We start from the raw sequence: 22,662 nt of genomic DNA, 5'->3' as shown, positions 1-22,662 counted from the left end.
AGCATTTAGAGGTGGTTTTAAATTTGGTTTCTTTGCTTAATAGTGATTTCCCGGTTGTCTGTTAAACATTCCCATGCTTTGGTTGTCATCAGTCAACTTAGGAGACCTCTTAATTCAGACTCTTTCCTTGGTTTTCAAGATGAGGAACCAGTTAAAATTGCTTCCTCTTTATGAACTTGAATGTATTTAGTGCCTGTGATTCCAAAGTTGTACTTAATTGTTCACAGCCCCTCTGTCCTTTTAAGCTCTCTGTTGTTGAGGCCTGGACAGTAAAAGGCTGGTTTTTGTAGAATTGGGGCCAGTGTACATATCCATCACACATTCTGCTGCTTGGGAAGTAAGTTAAGAATCTGAATAAACGGAGTCGCTCAGTTGTGTCCGACTCTATACGACCCTATGAACTGTAACCCGCCAGGCTCCTCTATCCAAGAAATTTTCCAGTCAAGAATACTGGAGTGGGTTTCCATTTCCTACTCCAGGGGGGATCTTCCCGACCCAGGGATAGAATCAGTGTCTCCTGCTTTGGCTGGCAGATTCTTTACCACTGAGTCACCTGGGGGATTAAAAGACAGACCTATCACCAGAAAAGGACAGTAAAACCCAGAGGGTGTGGCAGACTAGCCGCCTCCTTCCTGGTCCTAGTTTCTCTTGAAAGAGTCAGTAAAGAATTATATTCAATTAATAACTGATGAGAAGAACTGACTCATTGGAAAAGACCCTGGTGCTGAGAAAGATTGAAGACAGGAGAAAGGGGCAACAGAGAATAAGATGGTTGGATGGCATCACTGACTCAATGGACATGAGTTTGAGCAAGCTCCGGGAGATGGTGAGGGATAGGGAAGCCTGGCGGGCTGCAGTCCATGGGGTCGCAGAGTCGGACACAATTGAGTGACTAAACAACACGTCATTAAAAAACAAAATCCTATCATCTCTTCCCTTCCCTTCCTGTGGATTACTGCAATCATTTTCTTTTTGCTTTGCCCCAGTGTTTTTTAGAGTCACAGACTCCCTGCTTAAAATCTCTGTTCATTGCCCCACTCAATACTTAAAACTCATCTTCACTCAGTTCTACACAGCGCTGCCCATTAATCTTCCAAAATGCACCTTTGTGATGCCACCCACCATCTCAGTACCTTTTTATCATTTCTCTGTTGCCAAAGGATAAAGGTCAAACGCATTCGCCTCAACCATGGGGCTCCAGCCAGCCTTTCAGCCTCACCCTCACTTGTCCCTAAGGGAGCCTGTGCTGCCGCTAACAGGTCTCATTGCTGTCCAGGCCATGAGCATTCCTGACCCTGTGACTTCCATGCAGTAACCTATCCCTCTCTCTTAGATCCTCATCCAGATCCTCCCCGTTCTGCCCCCAGAATGATCTGCCCTTGGAGGGTGTTCATCACAGTTTCCACACGCTGCTTAGAATCGCTAGTTATCCTGAAGTGAGAGAAGGTCTTTGGACTGTAAGCTTCACAAGGGCAGGACTTTGACTGTGTTTCTGTGCATCTCCTCATAGTACCTGATACAATGTCTGAAGTGTTAAAACCAATAAAGTTTTTGTGGAGTGAAACAGAAAGCTCATTTATAACATCACCAGTGGCACACGTGAAAAGGTGTGCCTGTTGCTGCTTGATGTTGTTGACTATGTGTCTGTTTTCTTGAATCACAGGAAAGAATCACTTGAAAGAAAGCTTTTGTCCATGTTGTTCAGTCGGTCGGTCTTGCTCGACTCTTAGAGACCCCACAGACCCCACAGACCGCAGCACGCCAGGCTTCCCTGTCCAGTATCTCCCAGAGTTTGCTCACACTCATGTCCATTGAGTTGGTGATGCCATCCAACCATCTCATCCTCTATTGCCCCTTTCTCCTGCCCTCAGTCTTTGCCAGCATCAGTCTTTTGCCCATAGAAGCAGAAACATCCAGGCCTTCCCCAAGGCTTACCGGATGGTGGGGAGAGGTCTCCATCCTCCTGTGCCCAAAGCTGGTTCCATGTCATGAATGCTGCAATGAAGTGCACAAAACTCAAGAGTCCAGGACCTTCAAAGCATATCACCAAGGAGCCCCCGTGGCTACCACCAAGTCTGGCCACTGTTCCTTCACAGGTGTGTTAGTGTGTCTGTTGCTCACTGCTTTTTCCCCCATGGCATTTTTGACATCTTGTTCAGGAATCTTCGGATGAACTGGCAGATTGGAACATACGATTTATACTTTATCAAGGAAAACCAGAACATGACTAGCAGAAATCACTGAATTTTGTTGTAATACATATTGCTACTTGGGCAGAGAATTGTGTGATAAAACCAGTAGTATGGGAGGCCATGGTGTAGCGGTTAAAACACAATCTTAAGCAATTGATGGACCAGGGTTCAAGTTCTCCTGGTGTTGACTGTGTGACCCCGAGCGAGTCACTTATCCTCTCTAAACCTCAGCTTCCTCATCTGTAAGATGGGATAGTTGGGAGGTTGAAGAGAGCTTGTACCACAGGGTTCATACTGTTCCTGTCATATGGTAGGTGCTCAAGAAACATTCATTTGCTAACATTATTGCTCTTTGAGTACACGACTGTGCACGCTCAGCTGCTAAGTCACGTCCAACTCTGCAACCTCATGGACTGTATCCCGCGGGGCTCTCCTGTCCATGGATTTCCCAGGCAAGACTACTGGAGTGGGTTGTCATTTCCTCCTCTGCAGGATCTTCCCAACCAAGGGACCAAAACTGCATCTCCTGCATTTGTAGGCAGACTTTTTTTTTAACCACTGAGTCACCTGGGAAGCCCAGTTGGACCAAATAACCACTGAAGTTCCCTCCTAATTAAAAAAAGGTGCTCCATGAAACAGCTATTGAATATCTGCACTGCACCCACCCCTGTGCCATGAGAATAAAAATACCTCCTAACCCCTAACTTTCAGTTACTCTGGTTGTCAGTAACAGTACCTTACATTTTATATCTCTTTGTGATTATATTTCTTAGTTTTTTAAAGATTTTTTTGAACTTTTTTAAAGTCTTTATTGAATTTGTTACAATATTGCTTCTGCTTTATGTTTTGGCTTTTTGGTGTGAGGCATGTGGGATATAAGCTCCCTGAAAAGGGATCAAACCCACACCTCCTGCATTGGAAGGCAAAGTCCTAACCACTGGACTGCTAGGGAAGTCCCCTATAGCTCTTACTTTTAACCCTTAGAGCAGCCCTGTGAAGCAGGTGGTCTCATTTTTCAACTGGTAGGACAACTGAGACCCACGAGATCAGAGCCCCATGCCGGCGGGCGAACGCAATTCAGCAGAGTTTTGGTTTCATGTCCACCCCAGCTCACCACTGCATGGAGGACTGCTCCCTGGAGCCTCAGAATCACGCTTTCCCAAGCCCGGGGGGGGGTGGGGGTGGGGGATGGGGGGGGCGGGCACTATCTATGCTCCCCTCATGCTTTTCCCATCTGCAGATCACACTTCTATCATGTAACCTTTCCTGTTCCCCCCCACCCCCGAGCCAGCCCTAAGGCAGGCCATATTACAAGGTAGGTTAAGTAGTAAACTCACTTTGGCTTGAAAGAAAATAAATGCACCAGATAAAACACAGTTGCTTTTGGAGGTCATCAGAGAATTTTATATATAATAAGTGATAGTATAAATTGCAATACAACATTTCAATGTCAATAGCAAACCAGGCTCCTTGCAAATGTTACATGTTGAAAGTCTTTAACTTTACAACTGTAGGTTAGATAAAGGGATGCAATTTATCAGACACATTTCACATTTTTTTCCTATGAATCATTAAATATTTAAGCACCATAAAATTCAAGCATTTCACATGGATGTGGCAGCCAACCTTGGTGGTTGAAAATGCATTATGCAGAATCTCTGGAAGATAATAACAGTGGCAATTGCAGAGTACTGATTTTTAATGTCAATTGTTTTGTTCCCTGCAGAACTTCCTGATAATGATCCTGCAGGAAACAGTGACTTTTTTTCACATGTGGTACAGTAACTTTGAGAATTGAAATAAAATAGCTTTCCCAAAGATGTTAAGAATTGACCAGGTATAAATAATTCTAATCAGTAATTTATATGCCCTGTGAGAATCATCATGTTCTACTATGTAAAGAATCCCAAGAAATATGTTTTCATATGAAAGGGCTGGTTTTAAATCGGAGATGTGGCCATAATAAATGTATGAGGTCAGCTATGTGCTGGACATATAATCTTAGAGTTAATTTTCAATGCAAGAGTAGGCATTAAGCCCCATGTTGTAAATGTGGAAAACGGAGGTCAGGGAGTTGGTGTAACACACAGGGTGCTGCCGCTGGAAAGGAACAGCTGAATTGAAACCTAGGTTCAACCAACTTTAAGGCCACATCTTTCCACTGTTCTTGAAGCCCTACCAAATAAAAGTAACAATGATAAAATTAGGCTGGTGAGCTGACAGAAGAACAAATCCATGTAATTTCCTGAAACACAGAGAATGATTTATTTTATTATAATCTCTAAGAGGCTCAAAATAAAACCCTTGATAAATCCAGTTTTAGTAAACCATTCTGTTACTCTTTTCGTCAGCACCAATAACACATACAAATTTTGTAGAGGGGATTTTATGCTAGGACACTCAACATCATGAGGGAACACAGCCTACAGCATGAGTTAAGACATCACATTTCCACAAAGAGTCTTCTCTCATTGTCAAACCTCTCAAACGTTATTTCTAAAATTTCAGTTTATGGAAAAGTATGCTACGTTTCAGAGGAGCCTTGGTGACTCAGGGGTAAAGAATCTGCCTGCCAATGCAAGAGACATGGGTTTGATTCCTGGGTCGGGAGGATCCCCTGGAGAAGGAATTGGCAACCCACTCCAGTATTCTTGCCTGGGAAACCCATGGACAGAGGGGCCTGGCGGGCTACAGTCCATGGGGTCACAAAAGAGTTGGATATGACTTAGCGACAAAACATAAACAAATAAGCTATGTTTCAGGAGTGAGTGATGGTTAAAGTTCATCAGTCGGCTTTCTGTCAACAATTGTAAGATGAGATTGTGGGTGTGCAGATAGGTTGTCACATTAAAATCGTTTGAAATAAGAAATGGTTTGTACTTGTAACCATTTTGTCAATGAGAACCGATACCCAGAGCTGAACATCTAATGTCTAATGATGCATATTTGAATTGTCAGTGAAGAAAGAATTGAAAGTCAATAACATGCTCAGCTCTACATGAGCCCTGAGCATACAGCAATGAATGAAGCATGGTCCCTGCCCTCTGGGCTTACATTTTAGCAAGAGAATGAAGGCAGCGGGATGAGACGTTACAGGAGCTGTGGGGAAAGCATGAGAGAGTGAGCAAATCCCTGACTCGTCCTGGGAGCAGCAGAACGGAGGCCAGGTCATCATCGGGGAATTCACACAGTCCTCCCTACCAGCTAATTCAGTCTAAAGATAAGTTGTTGTCTGCCAGGTAAACTTACGGGGGTGGGACAGGGACATCGCTGGTGGAAAGAGCAGGAGCAAAGTCACAGAGACAGGAATGTGCCTCTGTGATGAGCAGAGAGTTCCCACAGGGCCTTTCCCCTCATGGGAAGCCATCTAGACTTCGTGGGCAGTGGGGTCATTTACCACTGCAGACAGTGACTGCAGCCATGAAATGAAAAGACACTTGCTCCTTGGAAGAAAAGCTATGACAAATCTAGACAGCATATTAAAAAGCAGAGACATCACTTTGCCGACAAAGGTCCATAAAGTCAAAGCTATGGTTTTTCCAGTAGTCATGTAGGGATGTGAGTTGGACCATAAAGAAGACTGAATGCCGAAGAATTGATGCTTTTGAACTGTGGTGTTGGAGAAGACTCTTGAGAGTCCCTTGGATTGCAAGGAGATCCAACCAGTCAATCCTAAAGGAAATCAACCCTGAATATTCATTGGAAGGACTGTTGCTGAAGCTGAAGCTCCAATACTTTGGTCACCTGATGCGAAGAGCTGACTCGCTGGAAAAGACCCTGATGCTGGCAAAGATTGAAGGCAGGAGGAGAAGGAGGCGACAGGGAATGAGATGGTTGAATGGTATCACTGACTCAGTGGACATGAGTTTGAGCAAGCTTTGGGAGATAGTGAAGGACAGGGGAGCCTGGTGTGCTGCAGTCCATGGGGTCGCAAAGAGTTGGGCATGACTGAGCAACTGAGCAACAACAAAAACCAAAGAATAACAAAATCAAGTTTGCATCTCGGAGAAATGATGATGAGAATTTTAAACTGGAGGCAGCAGCTGGGAGATGTCTACTACACGAGCAGAGGTGAAGGACAAAGGCTATGTTAAGACAGGTGCAGTGAGGTCGGAGAAGATAGCAATCCACAGGAAGTGGCAACTGAGGTCTGGGGGAATCTGAGAAGGGAGGAATTATGGTGGATCGGCCTCCCTCCGCTGGCAGCATGGATGGGCCACTCATTGAGAATAAGAGCCTGAAAGGAAACACCCTGACCCCCAGCTCATAGCAACTGTCTTTGGGCAGTCCAGAAGCATTTCAACTAACTCGCTGCAGGAGAGGGTTTGGGAGAAGGACCTTTTGGTAAGGATAATCACCAGTAAGGGATTAGGAGAAGAACTTTAAAGCTCTGTTCATCCTTCAGAGAGAAAGGAGAGAAGTACCCTGAATGGGTACCTAGATAAAGAAACTAATGGCCTAAAAATTACTGTGGTTTTCTAATGCAAGATAGTTATTTTTTCCATCATTTTGCCTTTTCGAGCATTGAAAATAATTTTTCAAAATCAGCAGGCAGCATTTTACTGCATTTAGAGGGGACTCTTGTGATACTAGTATTTTGAAATCAGCCTTGTACACTACCGTGGGCTCACTGTGGAGGAACTTGTCTACTTAATTCAGGCTGTTTTTTTTTAATTTATTTGGCCAGTTTGTTAAGATAATATTCTAATACTAAAATGAAGGTGTTTAAAATAGCAAACAAGATATGTTTCCTTATGGTCCATCAATCACCCTTTCGTCTTCCCAGAAAATGTTCTCAGAACAATTTCGTGAATGAACAAGATGAATTTTTGGAAGGCTTGAATTTAGGTAATATATTGAAAAAAACTTTTGGAATCAGAAAATGGTAATTATAAATAAGGTTGAAATTGGCTTAAATTTCAGGTGTACGCAAATATTTAACATGCCATAGCAGAGTTTAAAAAAATTAATAAATGGGTCAAATGAACTAGGAAATATTCTGGTACATCCAAGGTAATATTTCCTCTTAAAATGTACATTTTTCTCTTTTTACCAGGAAGCAGGCTTAAAATAAATTGCCATCCTGGGGGGCAGCCCAGAGCAAGATTCATTTGAAATACATTCTGCATATAAAAGCACACTCCAAATCAATATTTGGCAAGAAAAGCATTTCTTATAAACAAAGTTTTCATTATTATTAAGTGCATTGAAACTAAGCACTAAAATGAGTGTCACTTTCTCATGGGAAATTTCTTTAGTTTTCTCTAAAATACCAATTTTTTAACATGAGAAAAGGAAATTTAATAAAAGTCTTTTCCAATAAGCCTTTTGATTTTCAGGATTAGACCACAGAATTCTAGCAAAATAGAAAACATATCCTTTTGCTAGACAGAAAACTACTCACTATAAAATGACATGACCTCTAAGCTTTTATTAAAAGAATAAAAAGCCAAATATCAAACTGCTGCCTTGGTCTAATATTGATATAGAATACAAGAATGTTTTTAGGATAGGAAAAACAGGATGCTCCTGTAAAACCAATAACAGAACACAAGATTCAAGCTGTAGGTTGTCTTTGTTGCATTTAAAAGTGTCAGGTCTTTGGTGGGGGTGGGGGGTGATGATGACTTAAATGAATCTTCTTACCTTAGTTTAATTAAGTCGGCCCTTAATTTTCTCCCAAGCGCATAATGATAGCTCTGTCACTTCCCTGCATGAGATGCCATTATGTGGATGGAGGGAAAGTGTCCTTTGTGGGGCTGTGGGGCGGCTCTGTAGGCGTACCCAGGGGAGGGAAGGGGTCTGCTTTGTGTGAACGTGGCCCCATGTGGCTCCAGGCCCATTAACACACACACACACGGAAGACAAGGCAGACCCCGACTGGGCCAAAGCGGCCTGTTTGGAAGTTCACTGCAGTGGGGAATCAATTTTTGTGAATCACTGCCTTAATATTCATTAATAGCTTTTAGGCTCTTAATCCCTTATTGAACATATTTTTGCCCCATAATTGCTACTTTTCCAAAGGGTTACCAAAGTAGGCATTTCTATTCTCTGAAAAATGCAGAAGGGAACATAATGTTTTATGTTCATCTGTGATGTGTTTTATGCTAATGTTGCATCTCTGGAATATACCAACCGTGGTCCTTCATGGCATAATGATTCATTCTGCTTTGAAATGAACTGTTAAGGCTGGCTGTGTGGGTTTTTTTTTTTTTTAATCTCCTTGGGTCATGGTTTTACAATTATTTAAAGTGCATGGAAAAATAGATTACAGAGGAAATCATTTTGAAACGTAGGAAATCTCTACTTCCTAGTTCATTTGCTGGCCTATTTTTTTTTTTTCCTGTAATATCCATCCAGAAGCCCATTGTATTATAGAGTAATTGACTTCAATTGTTTGAGTTGCTATTAACCAATGAATGAAGTTTCCAGTAATGTCAGTTGTAATCTGGCCTTTATCGTCTATTTGCCTTCCCCTGAATTAGCATACTTTTAAATAAAGCCAGCTTTTCCCACCATCTTCAATGAAAGAAGAATATCTGGGTGTCGTCTAGATTGGTAGGTCCAAGCAAATCCATATGTGTAGCACTTGCTTAATCTGTCTGGAACAGAGGAAGGAATTATACAGTCCTCTGGGAATAACCACATCAAAACAGAAGGAACGGCTAAACCAGGAGTCTAAGATGAGCACCACTGAATCTCTTAGCACGTCCTAGGATATCTCAGCCTCCTGGCAAGTTTCTCTTGGCGACCTGATTGTGAAAGATGGGATCTTAGCTATGCTTCACACAGACCTGGCACCTGCTGATTTTCTGGCGTTGAGCATGGCTTTCTTTCAAGGTGTCCGGTAACGGAGCAGAGGAAAACTGCAAGTCAGGTCTCACCGTTGTCAGCCAGAAACTATACTTGTTGGCAAAAAAGTGGCAAGTTCCCTGCCGGCCTTGGCATTCCAGGAACGGTGCGGCTCTGAAATCCTCTAGGCAGCTGCCTGGGGACATGAGGGCCTGCCCGCCTCCTTGATCCCCAGCGCCTGTGTGCTACCCAGACAACAGGAGAGAATTAGGGCTCAGACATGCACAGGCAACCCCAGACCCAACCAGTGACACACCCAGGTCTGCGCCTGACTTTACATTTTCCCTAAAAATCATGCCAGGAAGAAGAGACTATGATCTGCTAAGAAAAGGTGGCTCAGTGGTGAAGAATCTGCCTGCAGTGCCTGAGATGCGGGAAACACAGGTTCAATCCCTCGGTCGGGAAGATCCCCTGGAGGAGGAAATGGCAACCCACTCCAGTATTCCTGCCGAGAAAATCCCATGGACCAGGGTAGCCTGGCAGGCTACAAGTCCATGGGATGGCAAAGAGTCAGTCACGACTGAGCAATCAGGAAAGGATGGGCTAGCCTGGTGGCTCAGTGCTAAAGAACCGGCCTGCCATTGCAGGAGATCCTTGGGCAGCCAGATCCCCTGGAGAAGGGAATGGCAGCCCGCTCCAGTATTCTTGCCAGGGGAATCCCACGGACAGAGGAGCCTGGTGGGCTGCAGTCTATGGGGTCACAAAGAATCCGACCGGACACAGCAACTCCATAACGACAACAAAGCAACAGCTACATGGGAAAGGAGATGGGTGCACACACACAAAGAAACCCCTTTCACTAAGGGCTGATGCAAATCCATCCTCTAAATTCTACCCAAGTAATAAAAAAATTCATCCACAATAAGCAAAACAGAGTGGCCCTGTGTCTCAGCAGGCTATAGTGTGGTGTGGCCTTCATGACTCCCATGCCAAACTGTCGCCCATCGGCCCTGGATTCTCAAAACTACGGTCCAGTCCAGATGGAAGGGGTGCGGAGGCGGGTCTTAGGGACGGCAGAGGTGCGGGGGCTCACCATGAGGAAGGAGTACCCGATCCAGAGGCTCCTCCAGGCTCGCGGACACGGGGGGATGGACTGGTCTTGGCTGTGCACCGCCACGGCCTGGGCAGGGGCCTCGCACACGGCGCAGCGGCTGATGTAAGGGCGGATCTCGTCCTCCGAGAGCGGCTTCATGGGCAGAGGCGCGGTGCTCGCCAGCCAGTAGGACCTGTCGTTCCTCCGGGCATAGTGGCACACCTGGTGGATGTTGCAGTAGGCGAAGGGCAGCGTGCTAAAGATGGGGAGGCAGGAGCCTGCCAGACCTGGGCAGGGGAGACCACGTCGAGGCTGAGTGCTGTGCTCTGGGATGACCTTCCCTACCTGGGCCCCTCTGCAGACACTCATCTGGCATTGGGTGGGGGATGGGGACGGGGGCACAGGGTGGGGGTGGGGGGGCCTGGCCAAAGCCTGCTGCTGTGGGCACCTGACCACTTCGGCCACTGCTCAGGTCTCACGGGTCAGGCCGCTTTTTCCCCTGGATCCCACATCACTCTCCTGAGTCAAGCAACAGGCCAGGATGCTCGAGAGAGACGTGAGCACACCTCTTCCTCTCTTCTCGGAGAGCTTCAGGAATTTTCAGGAAGCTGCTGGCCCCGCTTGGTGGGGGTGGGGAGCTGGAGGAGCCAAGAGGCAGTGGGAATACAGCAAGACAAGGCTTGAGAAGTGGGGACTCGGGGGTACCCAAGCCGGATGGCTGCAAGAAGTGATCAGAAGCCAGGACCTGAATTCCGAACAAGGTTTGGCCAGGTTTGGAGATGGTGGTGATGGTTCAAAGGAAAGGCCTGTTTATACAGCAGTAAAGATGGTCAGAGGTAATTAGGGAGCAGGAGCTCAAAGGACTCAGAGCAGTTCAGCCCCGGGGAAGGTGGGCAGAGCAGGTCTGGGTCTATGTCTAGCGTTGCTAGAGTATTAAGTTGGCCAAAAAGTTCCTTGGGGTTTTTCCCGTAGGATTACACATTTTCAGCCAATCCAATAAAGCAGACCAGAGGATGCATGCTTGGTCCACCTCGTTAAGGAGTTTGGGTTTTATTCCAAGAGCTCTGCAGAGCGCAGTCACAGTGGGGTGGCTCTGGCTAGAGCAGGGCCGGGGAGCTGACACTGGCGCCCCCCACAGGCCTGCAATGCTTTTATCACCCTTACTGACAGCGGGGTCACGCCCAGTGAGAGGTGACAAGACGCAAGTCACCACCAGCTGATCCTGTGGGCACAGCCCTCCTGCACCTACCACTTCAACCACCACTATCTTAGGGAGGACATGAGTGTCAACATCTGGGGACTCAACCCTCAGCTTAGAAGTCAGTTTCTGAGGCTTACAAATCCACTATTGGAAGTTGACAAAGAGTGCTAAGGAATGACACTCCAAGTAAAGTTCTAATGTTGTTAAAAGGTGTAAATTTGCAACTAGTAGATACATAAGTCCTAGTGATCCAATGCATAGTGGAATGAATATAGACAACAATATTGTATCATAATCATCAAATGTATGAAGAGATGAGGTCCTAATTATTCCCACCACAAAAAAGAAATGATAACTATGTGATATGATGGAGGTGCCAACAATCGGTACCATGAAGTCATTACTATATATATATGCATCAGATCAACACCTTCGACACCTTAAACTTACATGTTATATGTCAAATGTATTTCATTTGACAATGAATTCCAAAAGAGTACTGGAGTGGGTTGCCATTTCCTTCTCTAGGAGATCTTATTGACTCAGGGATTGAGGGAGTTTCTCCAGGAACCAACCATATCCTGATTAAATCATTTACATTGGGAAATAAAAGTTGGTTTTTATATCAGAGTTATACTTACTGAAAATTATTTTTAAACTAATACTATGTAGTCAGATTATAATAATTATTAAAAATTATAAATAACATAACATTTTAAATGGTTATTTTGTAAGTTTATTTTATAATAATTATAATTTTAAAAATTTATAAAAATTTTATATTTGTTATTTTAAATTTTATAATAATTAGTATTTAAAATTAGAAATAAAAATATAGTAATGATATAGCCAGTATGAGCTTTCTTGGCACCTCACAGGGTCATAGATTTAACAAAATTAATTGAGAATTAGCATGGTAGTTGAAAAAGAAAAAAAAAATTTCATAGAAAATGAGTGATCATTTAAGATGTTAATGAATCCATGAAACTAACCCAAAAGTCTTGCTCATAAGCAATGAACTGGGGTGAACACATGCCATCTACGTACCTAGGTCTTGATTGTGAGCTTTCTCCTGTCCTTCCAGGTATAGCAGACTATACCCAGTCCAGAGCCTGGGCATGCCCGTGGGGCAGGTGGGTTCTCCATCGGTCTGACTGTGGAGAACCAGGAGGAAGCCACTGAGGTATCCAGGGCCAAACCCTATGGGCCCAGGATCCCCCACGGGCCCAGGAGGGCCTGGAAGAATAAGGAAACATAAAGAAAGGTGGTTTAGGGAGCTCAGTTTAACAGATATTTCCAAGTACCTCTGTCTGATACTATGCTAAGTACTCAGAGAGCAGAGAGGAATGTCCCCCTTACACAACTGCAATGCACCCCAACAACTCATTCAACAAGGACCCCGTTTAGCAGCTTCTAGCTGCTTGGGTTACATCAGCGTACAAGCAGTAGAAAATACCTGCCCTCCTACAGCTTACATTCTACTTGAAGAGGAGAAATGACAAGTAATAAGCATAATGAAAAGGTAAACTATGAAATACTCAATAAAGGGTAAGGGCTGAGAAGAACCACGATGGGATAACGACAGCCAGTGTGCGATCTCCCAGACTTTTCCAATTAGACTAGGAGTCTGCTATCTGAGAAGGTGACTCTCAGGGGTGGGCCTGTCTTACACCTCCCAGACTCACTCCATGGTCCTCCCACATTGTCAGTTCCATTCTAAAGACAAGGGTTTAGAATCCATTGTGATTGTTGTTTAGTTGCCAAGTTGTGTCTGACTCTTTGCAACTCAGGGACTGTATAGCCCATGAGGCTCCTCTGTCCATGGGATTTCCCAAGCGACAATGCTGGAGTGGGTTGCCATTTCCTACTCCAGGGGATCTTTCCAACCCAGGGATTGAATCCGGGTCTCCTGCATTGCCAGGCGGGTTCTTTACTGCTGAGCCGCCAGGGAGGCCCATATGTTTGGCTTTGTATCTTTTTTTATACGAAAGGCAAGTGGAAGAAGCCCAAGTTCTAGATCTCTAACTGGCTGATGGGAAATGAACAGCTATACAGAATATGAGCAGGGACATCTCCTTCGGCCTCTCTAAGGGGGTGACCTCCTAAAGAAGGTCAGTGACTACTTCTGATTGCCAAAAGCAGAGGGTGGAGTTAGACTTTGACACCTTTAAAAAAGGTGTTTGTTAAAAGTTTTTGTTTCTGGAAGACTGGCAGCTCTTCTCATCTATGCTGTAAACCAGAGGCTATAACCTCGTAGCTTGTGGACTGCATCAGGCCTGCTCATGTGTTTTGTTTGACTTACCAAGATTTGACGAGTTAAGATTTCAGACTAGAAAAGCAGAGTATAGGGAATAGTGGGCCCACATTTCTACACAGCCACAATTTCCACATAAGAGAAGCCGAGCCCTGCTTTCAAACTGCAGCCCCCATTTTCCCAAGGCCCCTTCCTCAGCATCCCAGCTCCCCCACACCCCTTCACCTGCTTCTCATTACTAAGCTGGTACTGCCAGATATTCTCCACAGAGGAGACTGTATCTGGGAGTCTTCAGGCCCTAACATATTGTTTGATGAGTTATATTTCAGATTTATATCCTAAAGGCTCTTATCTGCCTTCACCACAGGCCCACTCACAAGTGGTTATGAAGAAAAGCCTTGTGTTCTTTGTAAGAGGCATCATTGACTCAATGGACATGAGTTTGAGCAAATTCCAGGAAACAGTGAAGGACAGGGAAGCCTGGCAGGCTGTAGTCCATGGGGTCGCAAAGAGTCAGACATAACTGAGCAAGCTGAACAACAAAATGTACTGATGGCTGTATGATAAGACGAATGAACTCGGAAAACCAGAGACCAAGTGATTCAGCCAGTTATGGACGTGAGACCACCCCTGCTGACCCTAAGATCTTCAGCACAGCCTCTCAACGGTACAGCATGACAGGATCACACTGGGAAAGCGAACAGCAGAAACGGCTGAGCCTTTTATGCTAATGAATAGTGCTTTGGAAGAGTAATGGACACAAGGCCTTGACCCGTTTTCATGATAGTCGAGCATCAGTTAGAATGTGGGGCGGGGGGTCCATTCTTTTCTGTTCCTGTTGCTTTGTCTCCCTAGAGCCTGGTGAGTTGGTACCTAAGGCAATGCTTGAGAGGTCAGACCTTGTACACAGTTCTCAGATTCACTGGGCCAGAGGAAAGAAGAGAAATGGAAACTCTACCTGGTGCTCCTGGACAGCCTGCTTCTCCCATGTCACCTTTATGACCCGGAGGCCCAGGGGGCCCTGGGAGGCCATCCTCACCCCTCCTGCCATCCAGCCCGGGCTCTCCTTTGCACCCTGCAGGACAGTTCACAACAGCAATGGCGACAATGACGTGACACCTGCTAGGCTAGCATTTACTGCCTGAATTCCACTTGGCAGCCTGGGGCCTCCCATCTGGACACACCTGCATTGGCTCGTTCATTTTGCAGGTACGTGAGGTCGGGATTATACCACCTCCTCTTGGCAGTTGGGGTAATTAAGACTCCAAGAGGTCAAGTACCTTGACCAATTAAGGCCAGTGAGCCAGGAATGGGCAGAGCCAGGATCTGAAGCCAGACCAGCAAGGTGTTGAGTGAGGCATTTTCATATTTTCTTCGTAGTCTTGTATTTGGATCTGGTTGGGTTTGTTTTTTTTTTAACACCGAACATCTATGGCTTTTGTCATTGAATATTTTCCTTAATAATGATGCTTTAGAAGCCTGAATGGAGGAATGAATACAACTGAAGAGCATTCAGTTGAGAGACAGTCAGGTTAAATTTAAAGCAAGAGCAGCAACTTTTAAAAATCAGCTGTTTGTTGAGAGTTCAAGGTACTAGGGAGCAGGGTAATCTCTTTATGTGAAATTATCTGATTCAGTCTATACAGCAGCCACACGACTAGGTGCTACCACGTGGGGAGACGGAAGCTCAGAGAGGCCACGGTGAGGGTCACGCGTGCTGAGGACATGGACCCAGCAGGCCAAGTGCAGAGGCTGCGCCAGGCATCACCAGCCCCGCGCTCGGGACACGCTGCAGGGCTCAGGAGTGCTCCCTGGGGCTTCGGCAGCCAGCCGTCACCCTGAGACTCCAGCCGTTCTTCCCTTAAGTGTTTAGTTTATTTCAGCCAAGGCATTAATTCATCAGCCGTGATCTGTTTTGGTCTGGGAAGCAGACTTGGTCCCTACCTGTGGCAGAGCTCGCAGCCCTTACCGTAATTATCTGAATTACTAGCCCCTCGAGGGTTCCGGTGTCTAATCGCTCTCCCTTCCGCGATCATTGTCCTTCTCTAGCCAATCTCTCTCTCTCTCTGCCATAAATCAGTCTAAAACCAATCATTATGTCAAAGAGGCTTCACTCCAGGAGCTGCCCCTCTTTTCTGCACTGGGCTGTGTTCTGGAGGCAGCGGGAGCTCCCTGAGGGAATGGAGGAGGGGCTGCCACACTCAGGGGACCAGACGACTCCCCTCTCACACAGGCCCCCCTTAGAGCCATCTGAAATGTGTGTCCCCCAAACCTTTACATTTTGCATCCCCTGCCTGAGTGGCCCCCATAAACCTCCTCTTTTTGTCCTACAACCAGCAGCCCCTGTACCCGATGTTGGTCACAGTACGTTCGATGTGGGCATCAGGGGTGCTCCTGGCTTTTGGGGTGCTCTCATGTCACTTCCTCACCTCTTGGGTCATAAATTCTCTTGGAACGTGCTGCACGTCTGGACTGTGTTCTTACATAGTCATCACTCAGTAAGTGAGAAAGGAACCCCTCTCCTCCTCCCTAGTGAGGGGAGGGGTGTCCCTCCCTGCCTAACTAGGCAGAAGCCTCTTCCTAGATGGCGCTGCTCTCTTTCCACCAGCTTCAAAGGGAATATCTGTTATTTTGGAAGGAACCTAGGGCCCCGCGGTGAGCTCAGAGCATTCTTCTCTTTCCATCCAAAGACATGATTCCAACATGTAGCCGCGGGGTGATTCTGGAAAGGGCTGCCCAGGGTTAACAAACCAGCAAACCAACAGGTGTATCGCAGAGAAGGCAGTAGCCGTTTCTTTCCAACTCCCCAAATGCAGCAAGCCCCCTGGCCATCTGGAAAAGAGTCCCCCAACCAGATGTTACAATATGGGCTTTGCTCCCTTTCGAGGAAGACAAACGGAAATTGTAAGCGGATGACGTTTTCCAAGCCCCAGGAAGGAAGGCTTTTGTTAACTTGACATGTAGGCCCAGAGCTTTTCATCTGGAACTTGTTTGCAGAAACAGAAAAACAAACGTGTGCTCGGTGGAGTCTGACTCTGTGACCCCATGGACTGTAGCCCACCAGACTCCTCTGTTCATGGGATTTCCCAGGCAAGAATACTGGAGTGGGTTGCCATTTCCTTCTCCAGGGGATCTTCCTGACCCAGGGACTGAACCTGCATCTCCTGCATCGGCAGGCAGATTCTTTACCATTGCACCAGGAACAGACCTACATCTGAAAGCCCAGCACTGTCGGATGGAGTCCCTCCTCTGAGAGGGTCAGGTGTTGAAAAGAAATGCTCCCAAACAGGATGGAGGGAATGGCCATGAGACAGTAACAGTTCAACCCAGAACGGAAACCACTTTTAAGTTCATCACAGGAAGCCTCAGCCTTTGAGGGCCACTCAGGAAGGATAATTGTAGAGATGAATGAGACGTGTGGAGAAAAGCATTAGACCTTCTGTTATCCAGGGTTCTTAACAAATTCAGGTTTTACTTGGTGTGGCCGTTACCCACTCAGATTGAGCAGGAAGGAGCCAGAAGTTCATTTTTTTCTCTGTAGATCTCAGCTGCAGCACTTGGCTACAAGATCAGCTCAGAAATGAAAGAGGTCTTGACGGAAAACAGGAAGAAAACCATATTATTTTAAGCCGAGGTGGTACTTCTGTGGGGCAGTTGATCCTTCACAACCAAACTCAGGGTGGTCCTCAATGCCCTGCTCAGCCTGCTGAAAGAATCTCCTTCAGAAAAGGAAAGATGACCCAAACCCATAAGGGTTCCAAATTTCCAAATTTGCTGCCATATCGAATGCAGTACTTCAAAAGCATCATCTTTTAGGATTTGAAACAGCTTAGCTGGAATTCCATCTCCTCCACCAGTTTTGTTCATAGTAATGCTTCCTAGGGCTCACTTGACTTCACAGTCCAGGATGTCTGGCTCTAGGTGAGTGATCACACTATTGTGGTTATCTGGGTCATTAAGATCTTTTTTTGTATAGTTTTTCTGTGTATTCTTGCCATCTCTTCTTAATCTCTTCTCCCTCTGGTTAGTCCATACCATTTCTGTCTTTTATTGTGCCCATCTTTGCATGAAACATTCCCTTAGTATCTCCAATTTTCTTGTAGAGATCTCTAGTCTTTCCCATTCTATTGTTTTCCTCTATTTCTTTGCTTTGTTCACTTAAGAAGGCTTTCTTATTTCTCCTTGCTAGTCTCTGGAACTGTGAATTCAGTTGGGCATTATCTTTCCCTTTCTCCTTTACCTTTCTACTTCTCTTTTCTCAGCTATTTGTAAGTCTTCCTCAGACAACCATTTTGCCTTCTTGCATTTCTTTTTCATGGGATGGTTTTGGTCACCACCTCCCATGCAATGTTACAAACCAAATGGTTTGGTTTAAATACTTAAGAATCCGGCCACCCTGACAATGACTGAGCAATGCCCAAGTCCATTAGGTGAATAAGGCCATCTTTGCCAGAATTTAGAGTGACCCTCCCCCTCTTTCCTCTTCCTCTTCCAAGAGATACACCTCCTCCTCCCTTCTTATGGGCTGTTTCTGCTCCATGGAGCCCCGATTCAATAGTTTTTAATTCAAGGTCAAACCTAATAATGATTAGGTTGATTATTATCATTACCAAGGTCATTATCATACTAAGGTCATTATCAACCTAATAATGACTACTCGTAGAGCATTTACTCAGTGATGCTAAGAGATTTCAAAGCTTCATGTCCAGGGACTTCCCTGGTGGTCCTGTGGTTAAGAATTCACCTTGCAATGCAGGGGACATGGGTTTAGTCCCTGGTTGGGGAACTAATATCCCACATGCTATGGAGCATCTAAGCCTGCATGCCACAACTAAGACCCGAGACAGCCAAATAAATAAATAATTTAGGCAGATAATTATTTCTTGGGGAAAAAAATTAAAAAACCTCATGTCCAAAAGCCGCCAAAGGATAAAAGTTAAAAAAGGCGTTCCCCTAAAAATAGAAGGAATATTGTAGATCCCATTGCGTGCATGCATGCTAAGTCACTACAGTCATGTCTGACTCTTTGTGACCCTATGAACTGTAGCCTGCCAGGCTCCTCTGTCCATGGAATTCTCAGGCAAGAATAGTGGAGTGGGTTTCCATGCCCTCCCCCAGGGGCTCTTTCTGACCCAGGGATCAAACCCTGGTTTCTTATGTCTCCTGCATTGGCAGGTGGGTTTTTTACCACTAGGTCCACCTGGGAGGCCCATAGATCCCATGACTACATGATTAAACCTTTGGATAAATGTAGAAAAACTGTTAAAGGGGAAGGAGATTTTCATGCTTGATCCTCAAGAGTTGTTTAAGTTCCATACAAAAACCTACATAGCAAACACCCAGGTTTTCATTTCAGCAATCTTCAATGCCAGTAATCAGAGCGAGGTTCATACCTGGTCCCGGTGGGCCTCTCATGCCAGGAATCCCCATGGCTCCTTCCGGTCCTCTCGGGCCTGGTACCCCAGGAAGCCCTGGGATTCGGGGGCAGGCATCCAAGTCTGCTGGGGGCCCAGGCTCACCTGAAATTGGAATCACCACCTGTATAAGGGGTTCAAATGCTTATGAACCAGTGCCTTCTGCAATTTGGATGGGCTTCTGACACCACGCTGGAATGTTATCAAGAATGTTCAGCCATCCATGTCAGCTCTGTGAAGACAGGACTCTGTCTTGTTCACTATGGGGGGCAGGCAAACTTCTCCAAATCTTTTCGTTGAGTGACTGAATGAATGAGTGAATAGGATTTCAGAGGAAGCAAAAGAAGTAGGAAATAGTGAAATCTGGCTGAGACAGTGACTGTTTGGTGCACTTCACGGGATTTGCCGTCTTTGGGCCATTTCTTACTAGGTGCCGGCCACAGGTGGCATGGGGAGAGGACCTGGTGGGTTCCTCACACTTAGCTTTACATTGCTTTAATTCAGCTGTCTACACTGCAGCCAGCTGGGTTTCCAGTGTCTGCTACTCAAGGAGACATGATTTCAGGATGGCTAGAGGCACTGAGGCAGCAGTGATTTTCTACCTTGAGTGCACGTTGACATTATCCAAGACAGTTATAAACATTCAGATATCTGGGCCCCATCCCAGAAATAGTGGGTTAATTGGTACAGGATGTGGCCGGGGCAGTGACCTCAGGCTTGACTGTACAATAAATCCATCTGCATAGCTCTTCAAAAATACTGCTGTGGAATTTAGAAACACAGTACAGATGAACCTATTTGCAGGCAAGGAACAGGAATGCAGACATAAAGAAGGCAAATGTGAGCACGGGGCAGGGAAGGAATGAAATGGGAGATTGGAATTGACGTATTAATATATATATACTGCCATGTGTAAAACAGATAGCTAGTGGGAACTTGCTACATAGCTCAAGGTGCCCTGTTGACGACCGAGGTGGGTGGGATGGGTGACGGGGTGAGAGGTCCAAGAGGAAGGGGACATGTGTGTACAAATAGCTGATTCACTTTGCTACACAGCACTGTAAAGCAACTGTAATCCAATTTTTTTAAAAAGTACTACTGCCGGCACCCCACCTAGATTATTAGAAAGGAATCTGTGTGAGTGAAACCCAAGCATCACTAATTTTTTAAACTCTCCAGATGATTCCAATATTCGCCCAGGCTAAGAAGCACCACTGGAAAGCCGTAGCTGTGACCTAAATACATCATGACTGTCTCTCAGGCTTGTTAGAGCCCTGAGTCTCTGAGCCAGTAGGTCTGGGGAGGGGGCAGCAATTTGCATATTCTAATAAGTGCCTGGGTGAGCTCAATGGTACTGATGTGGGAATCTCACTTTGAGAACTGTAGCCCTAAAGGTTGAAATTTTTTAAATTCTTGGTTACATTCACATCTCTAAGATGGTTTTATTCTCTCCTAAATCTTCATTCAGTCTCCCAGCAGTCATTCCACAGAGGACCAGAAATAATAGCTCTAAACAAAAATGATGACCGCTAACACCTAGTGGATGCTTTATCATGCATCAGAAGTGAAAGTGTTAGTCGCTCAGTCGTGTCCGACTCTTTGGGACCCTATGGACTGTAGCCCGTCAGGCTCCTCTGTCCATGGGATTCTCCAGGCAAGAAGACTGGAGTGGATAGCCATTCCCTTCTCTAGGGCATCTTCCCAACCCAGATCCAGGGATCAAACCCAGGTCTCCTGCCCTGCAGGTGGGCTCTTTACCATCTGAGCCACCAGTGAAGTTCAACATGCCTCAGACCTCCTGCTAAATGCTCTATGACTGAATGTTCCCACCCAGGCTGTGGGTATGTGCTGCGGTCATTAGAATGTTATAGGGAAGAAAACTCAGGTCCAGGGAAATAAATGACATTTATTTATCGACAAATAAATGTCATGCAGCCAGTTTGTGGCATAGTGTAGGTTAAAATCCAAGACACCTTGGCTCCAAACCTGTGCTCTTCACCACCACCCCATACTGCCCTTCTTAAGGACTCTGAATGTCTACGTGCTGAATTCTAAGAAGTGCAGCATATTGTAAAGCACATCCTTTAATTAGTTATCGATTTCTTAAAATTCATGCAAATGTGCCAAATCATTTTAAAAACAAGGATAAAGAAGTGAGAAGATCCTAGAAAACCTGGCCATAATGGCAACGGAGTCTACACGATAGTAACTGTGTCTTGGGAAATGGACTTGAATACTATAAGCAGTTTGGGATTTAACCTCCTAGAAAATATTGTGTGAAACCACAAATAACACCAAGTTAGAGGTCTTTTCACGGTATGAATAGTTTAATGTAAAACTTGGCTTTTTTACTCAGGGTGAATTGAGAGATGTATATTTCTTATTTTTCCTAGATAATCTGGTGTGTTAAGGTGGAAATTCACCAGTGGGGATGGAGTGGAAGCAGGTAAGTAAAGGCAGGGCTGGGTATTTGGCTGGTACTTTATATTTAGGATGTTGATGTTATCATCTAGTGAGTCACAATATATACTGTGACTACAGACATTAAAAAGGCTAAGTGAAAACTCATTAAATATACAGCAATAATTTTAAAATATAAACATTAAAAGCAGCCAGATTTCTTAAAATTCTGATTTTGCTTTTTCTTTACTTTTTGACAAACCAGAAGTTGAAAGAAAGGGACCCAGGTATCTCTTCTAAGGGCCCTAAAAATAATATACAGCGTCTGTATTCAGGGCAACATTGCTTGGGGTTAATAACAGTCTCTTGGAGAGAACAAACGCCCACATTCAGGGTTTTCCTTTCCTTCTTTTGAGAAACTCTTTTTATTCTCTTTGAAAATGCCAGACACAAAATCATATGTTGCTTTTATAATGTAGAGGATTAAGTGCACACTTAGTTGAAAAGAATGGCATTTTCATTTTAATACACAAAGGAACTTGCTCATGGAAAATGCACCTTGGGTGTGACAGGAAAGGTTTGCCACAGCCCCTGACCGGTGGTCAGGACCCATCTTTTCGTGTTGTTGATATTGTTTATTTTAGGGATGTTCTCTGTATTCATATTGCAGAATTTAGAAAGGAAACGTACACTGGTAAGTACTGTAGCATCTCACATAGAAAGCTCATTCCCTGTGCCTGAACTGAATTATATAAGCCGAGTCTCTACACTGCCTTGACAACCTCTAAGGAGGTTCAGCACTGGGACACCGTAATATAGGGTTACTATATCTGTAATGAGGAAGCGGAAGCATTCAAATCTAATATAATTAGATTTAGCACCCCATCTAAAAAATTGAACAAAGTTGCCCTCACAAATACAGTGAAAAAAGCAAGTATGAAAATGACTGGAAACAAGATTTAAAGGAAATTATTCATCTTATAGCAAGGCTTACCTCTGGAACCTGGAGAGATCCAAAGCCAAAAATGCGAGGCCACATAACGATTTTCATAAGGCGGAAAGAGATTATAAATGTGCAAGTTAGGACAAAAGTGAAATAGATTGAAAATGCAAATAATAATTTGAGGACAGCATAGACAACCAGCAGAATGACGGCATCTTATTTACATAAAAAGTCCACATCCTTGTTACTGACAAGAATGGCTATGATGAATGAAGTTTTCATATCTAGAAAGACCTGAAATGAAACCAGCTTGCACAATATAAAATTCAAGTCGGTTTCTTACAGCAAATATGCCCTAATTTAATGTATGGAA

General features: G+C 44.9%; 1 protein-coding gene across 10 annotated transcripts in view; it reads right to left on the bottom strand.

Annotated features, from left to right (window-relative positions):
* COL4A4 (collagen type IV alpha 4 chain) overlaps positions 1–22,662 on the bottom strand; it is a 167,783-nt gene that overhangs the window by 15,842 nt on the left and 129,279 nt on the right. For 4 of the 10 annotated variants that reach the window (XM_065930419.1, XM_065930420.1, XM_065930422.1 and 1 more), the window contains exons 43-48: positions 18,926–19,051; positions 14,491–14,607; positions 12,326–12,514; positions 10,078–10,364; positions 8,987–9,229; positions 3,141–4,437 (exon numbers count right to left, since the gene is read on the bottom strand). In XM_065930419.1, the coding sequence (XP_065786491.1) occupies positions 4,396–4,437; positions 8,987–9,229; positions 10,078–10,364; positions 12,326–12,514; positions 14,491–14,607; positions 18,926–19,051 (1,004 nt within the window). In that variant the 3' untranslated portion in view covers positions 3,141–4,395. Of the gene's footprint in view, positions 1–1,363; positions 2,175–3,135; positions 9,230–10,077; positions 10,365–12,325; positions 12,515–14,490; positions 14,608–18,925; positions 19,052–22,662 lie in introns of those variants that run through there. The other 6 variants (XM_065930425.1, XM_065930423.1, XM_065930424.1 and 3 more) reach the window with 6 other exon arrangements.

This window comes from Muntiacus reevesi, chromosome 3, assembly GCF_963930625.1.
Source record: "Muntiacus reevesi chromosome 3, mMunRee1.1, whole genome shotgun sequence".
Lineage (NCBI taxonomy): Eukaryota > Metazoa > Chordata > Mammalia > Artiodactyla > Cervidae > Muntiacus > Muntiacus reevesi.
Note: the sequence above shows the minus strand (reverse complement) of the source record. Positions and strands in the feature narration are given on the sequence as shown.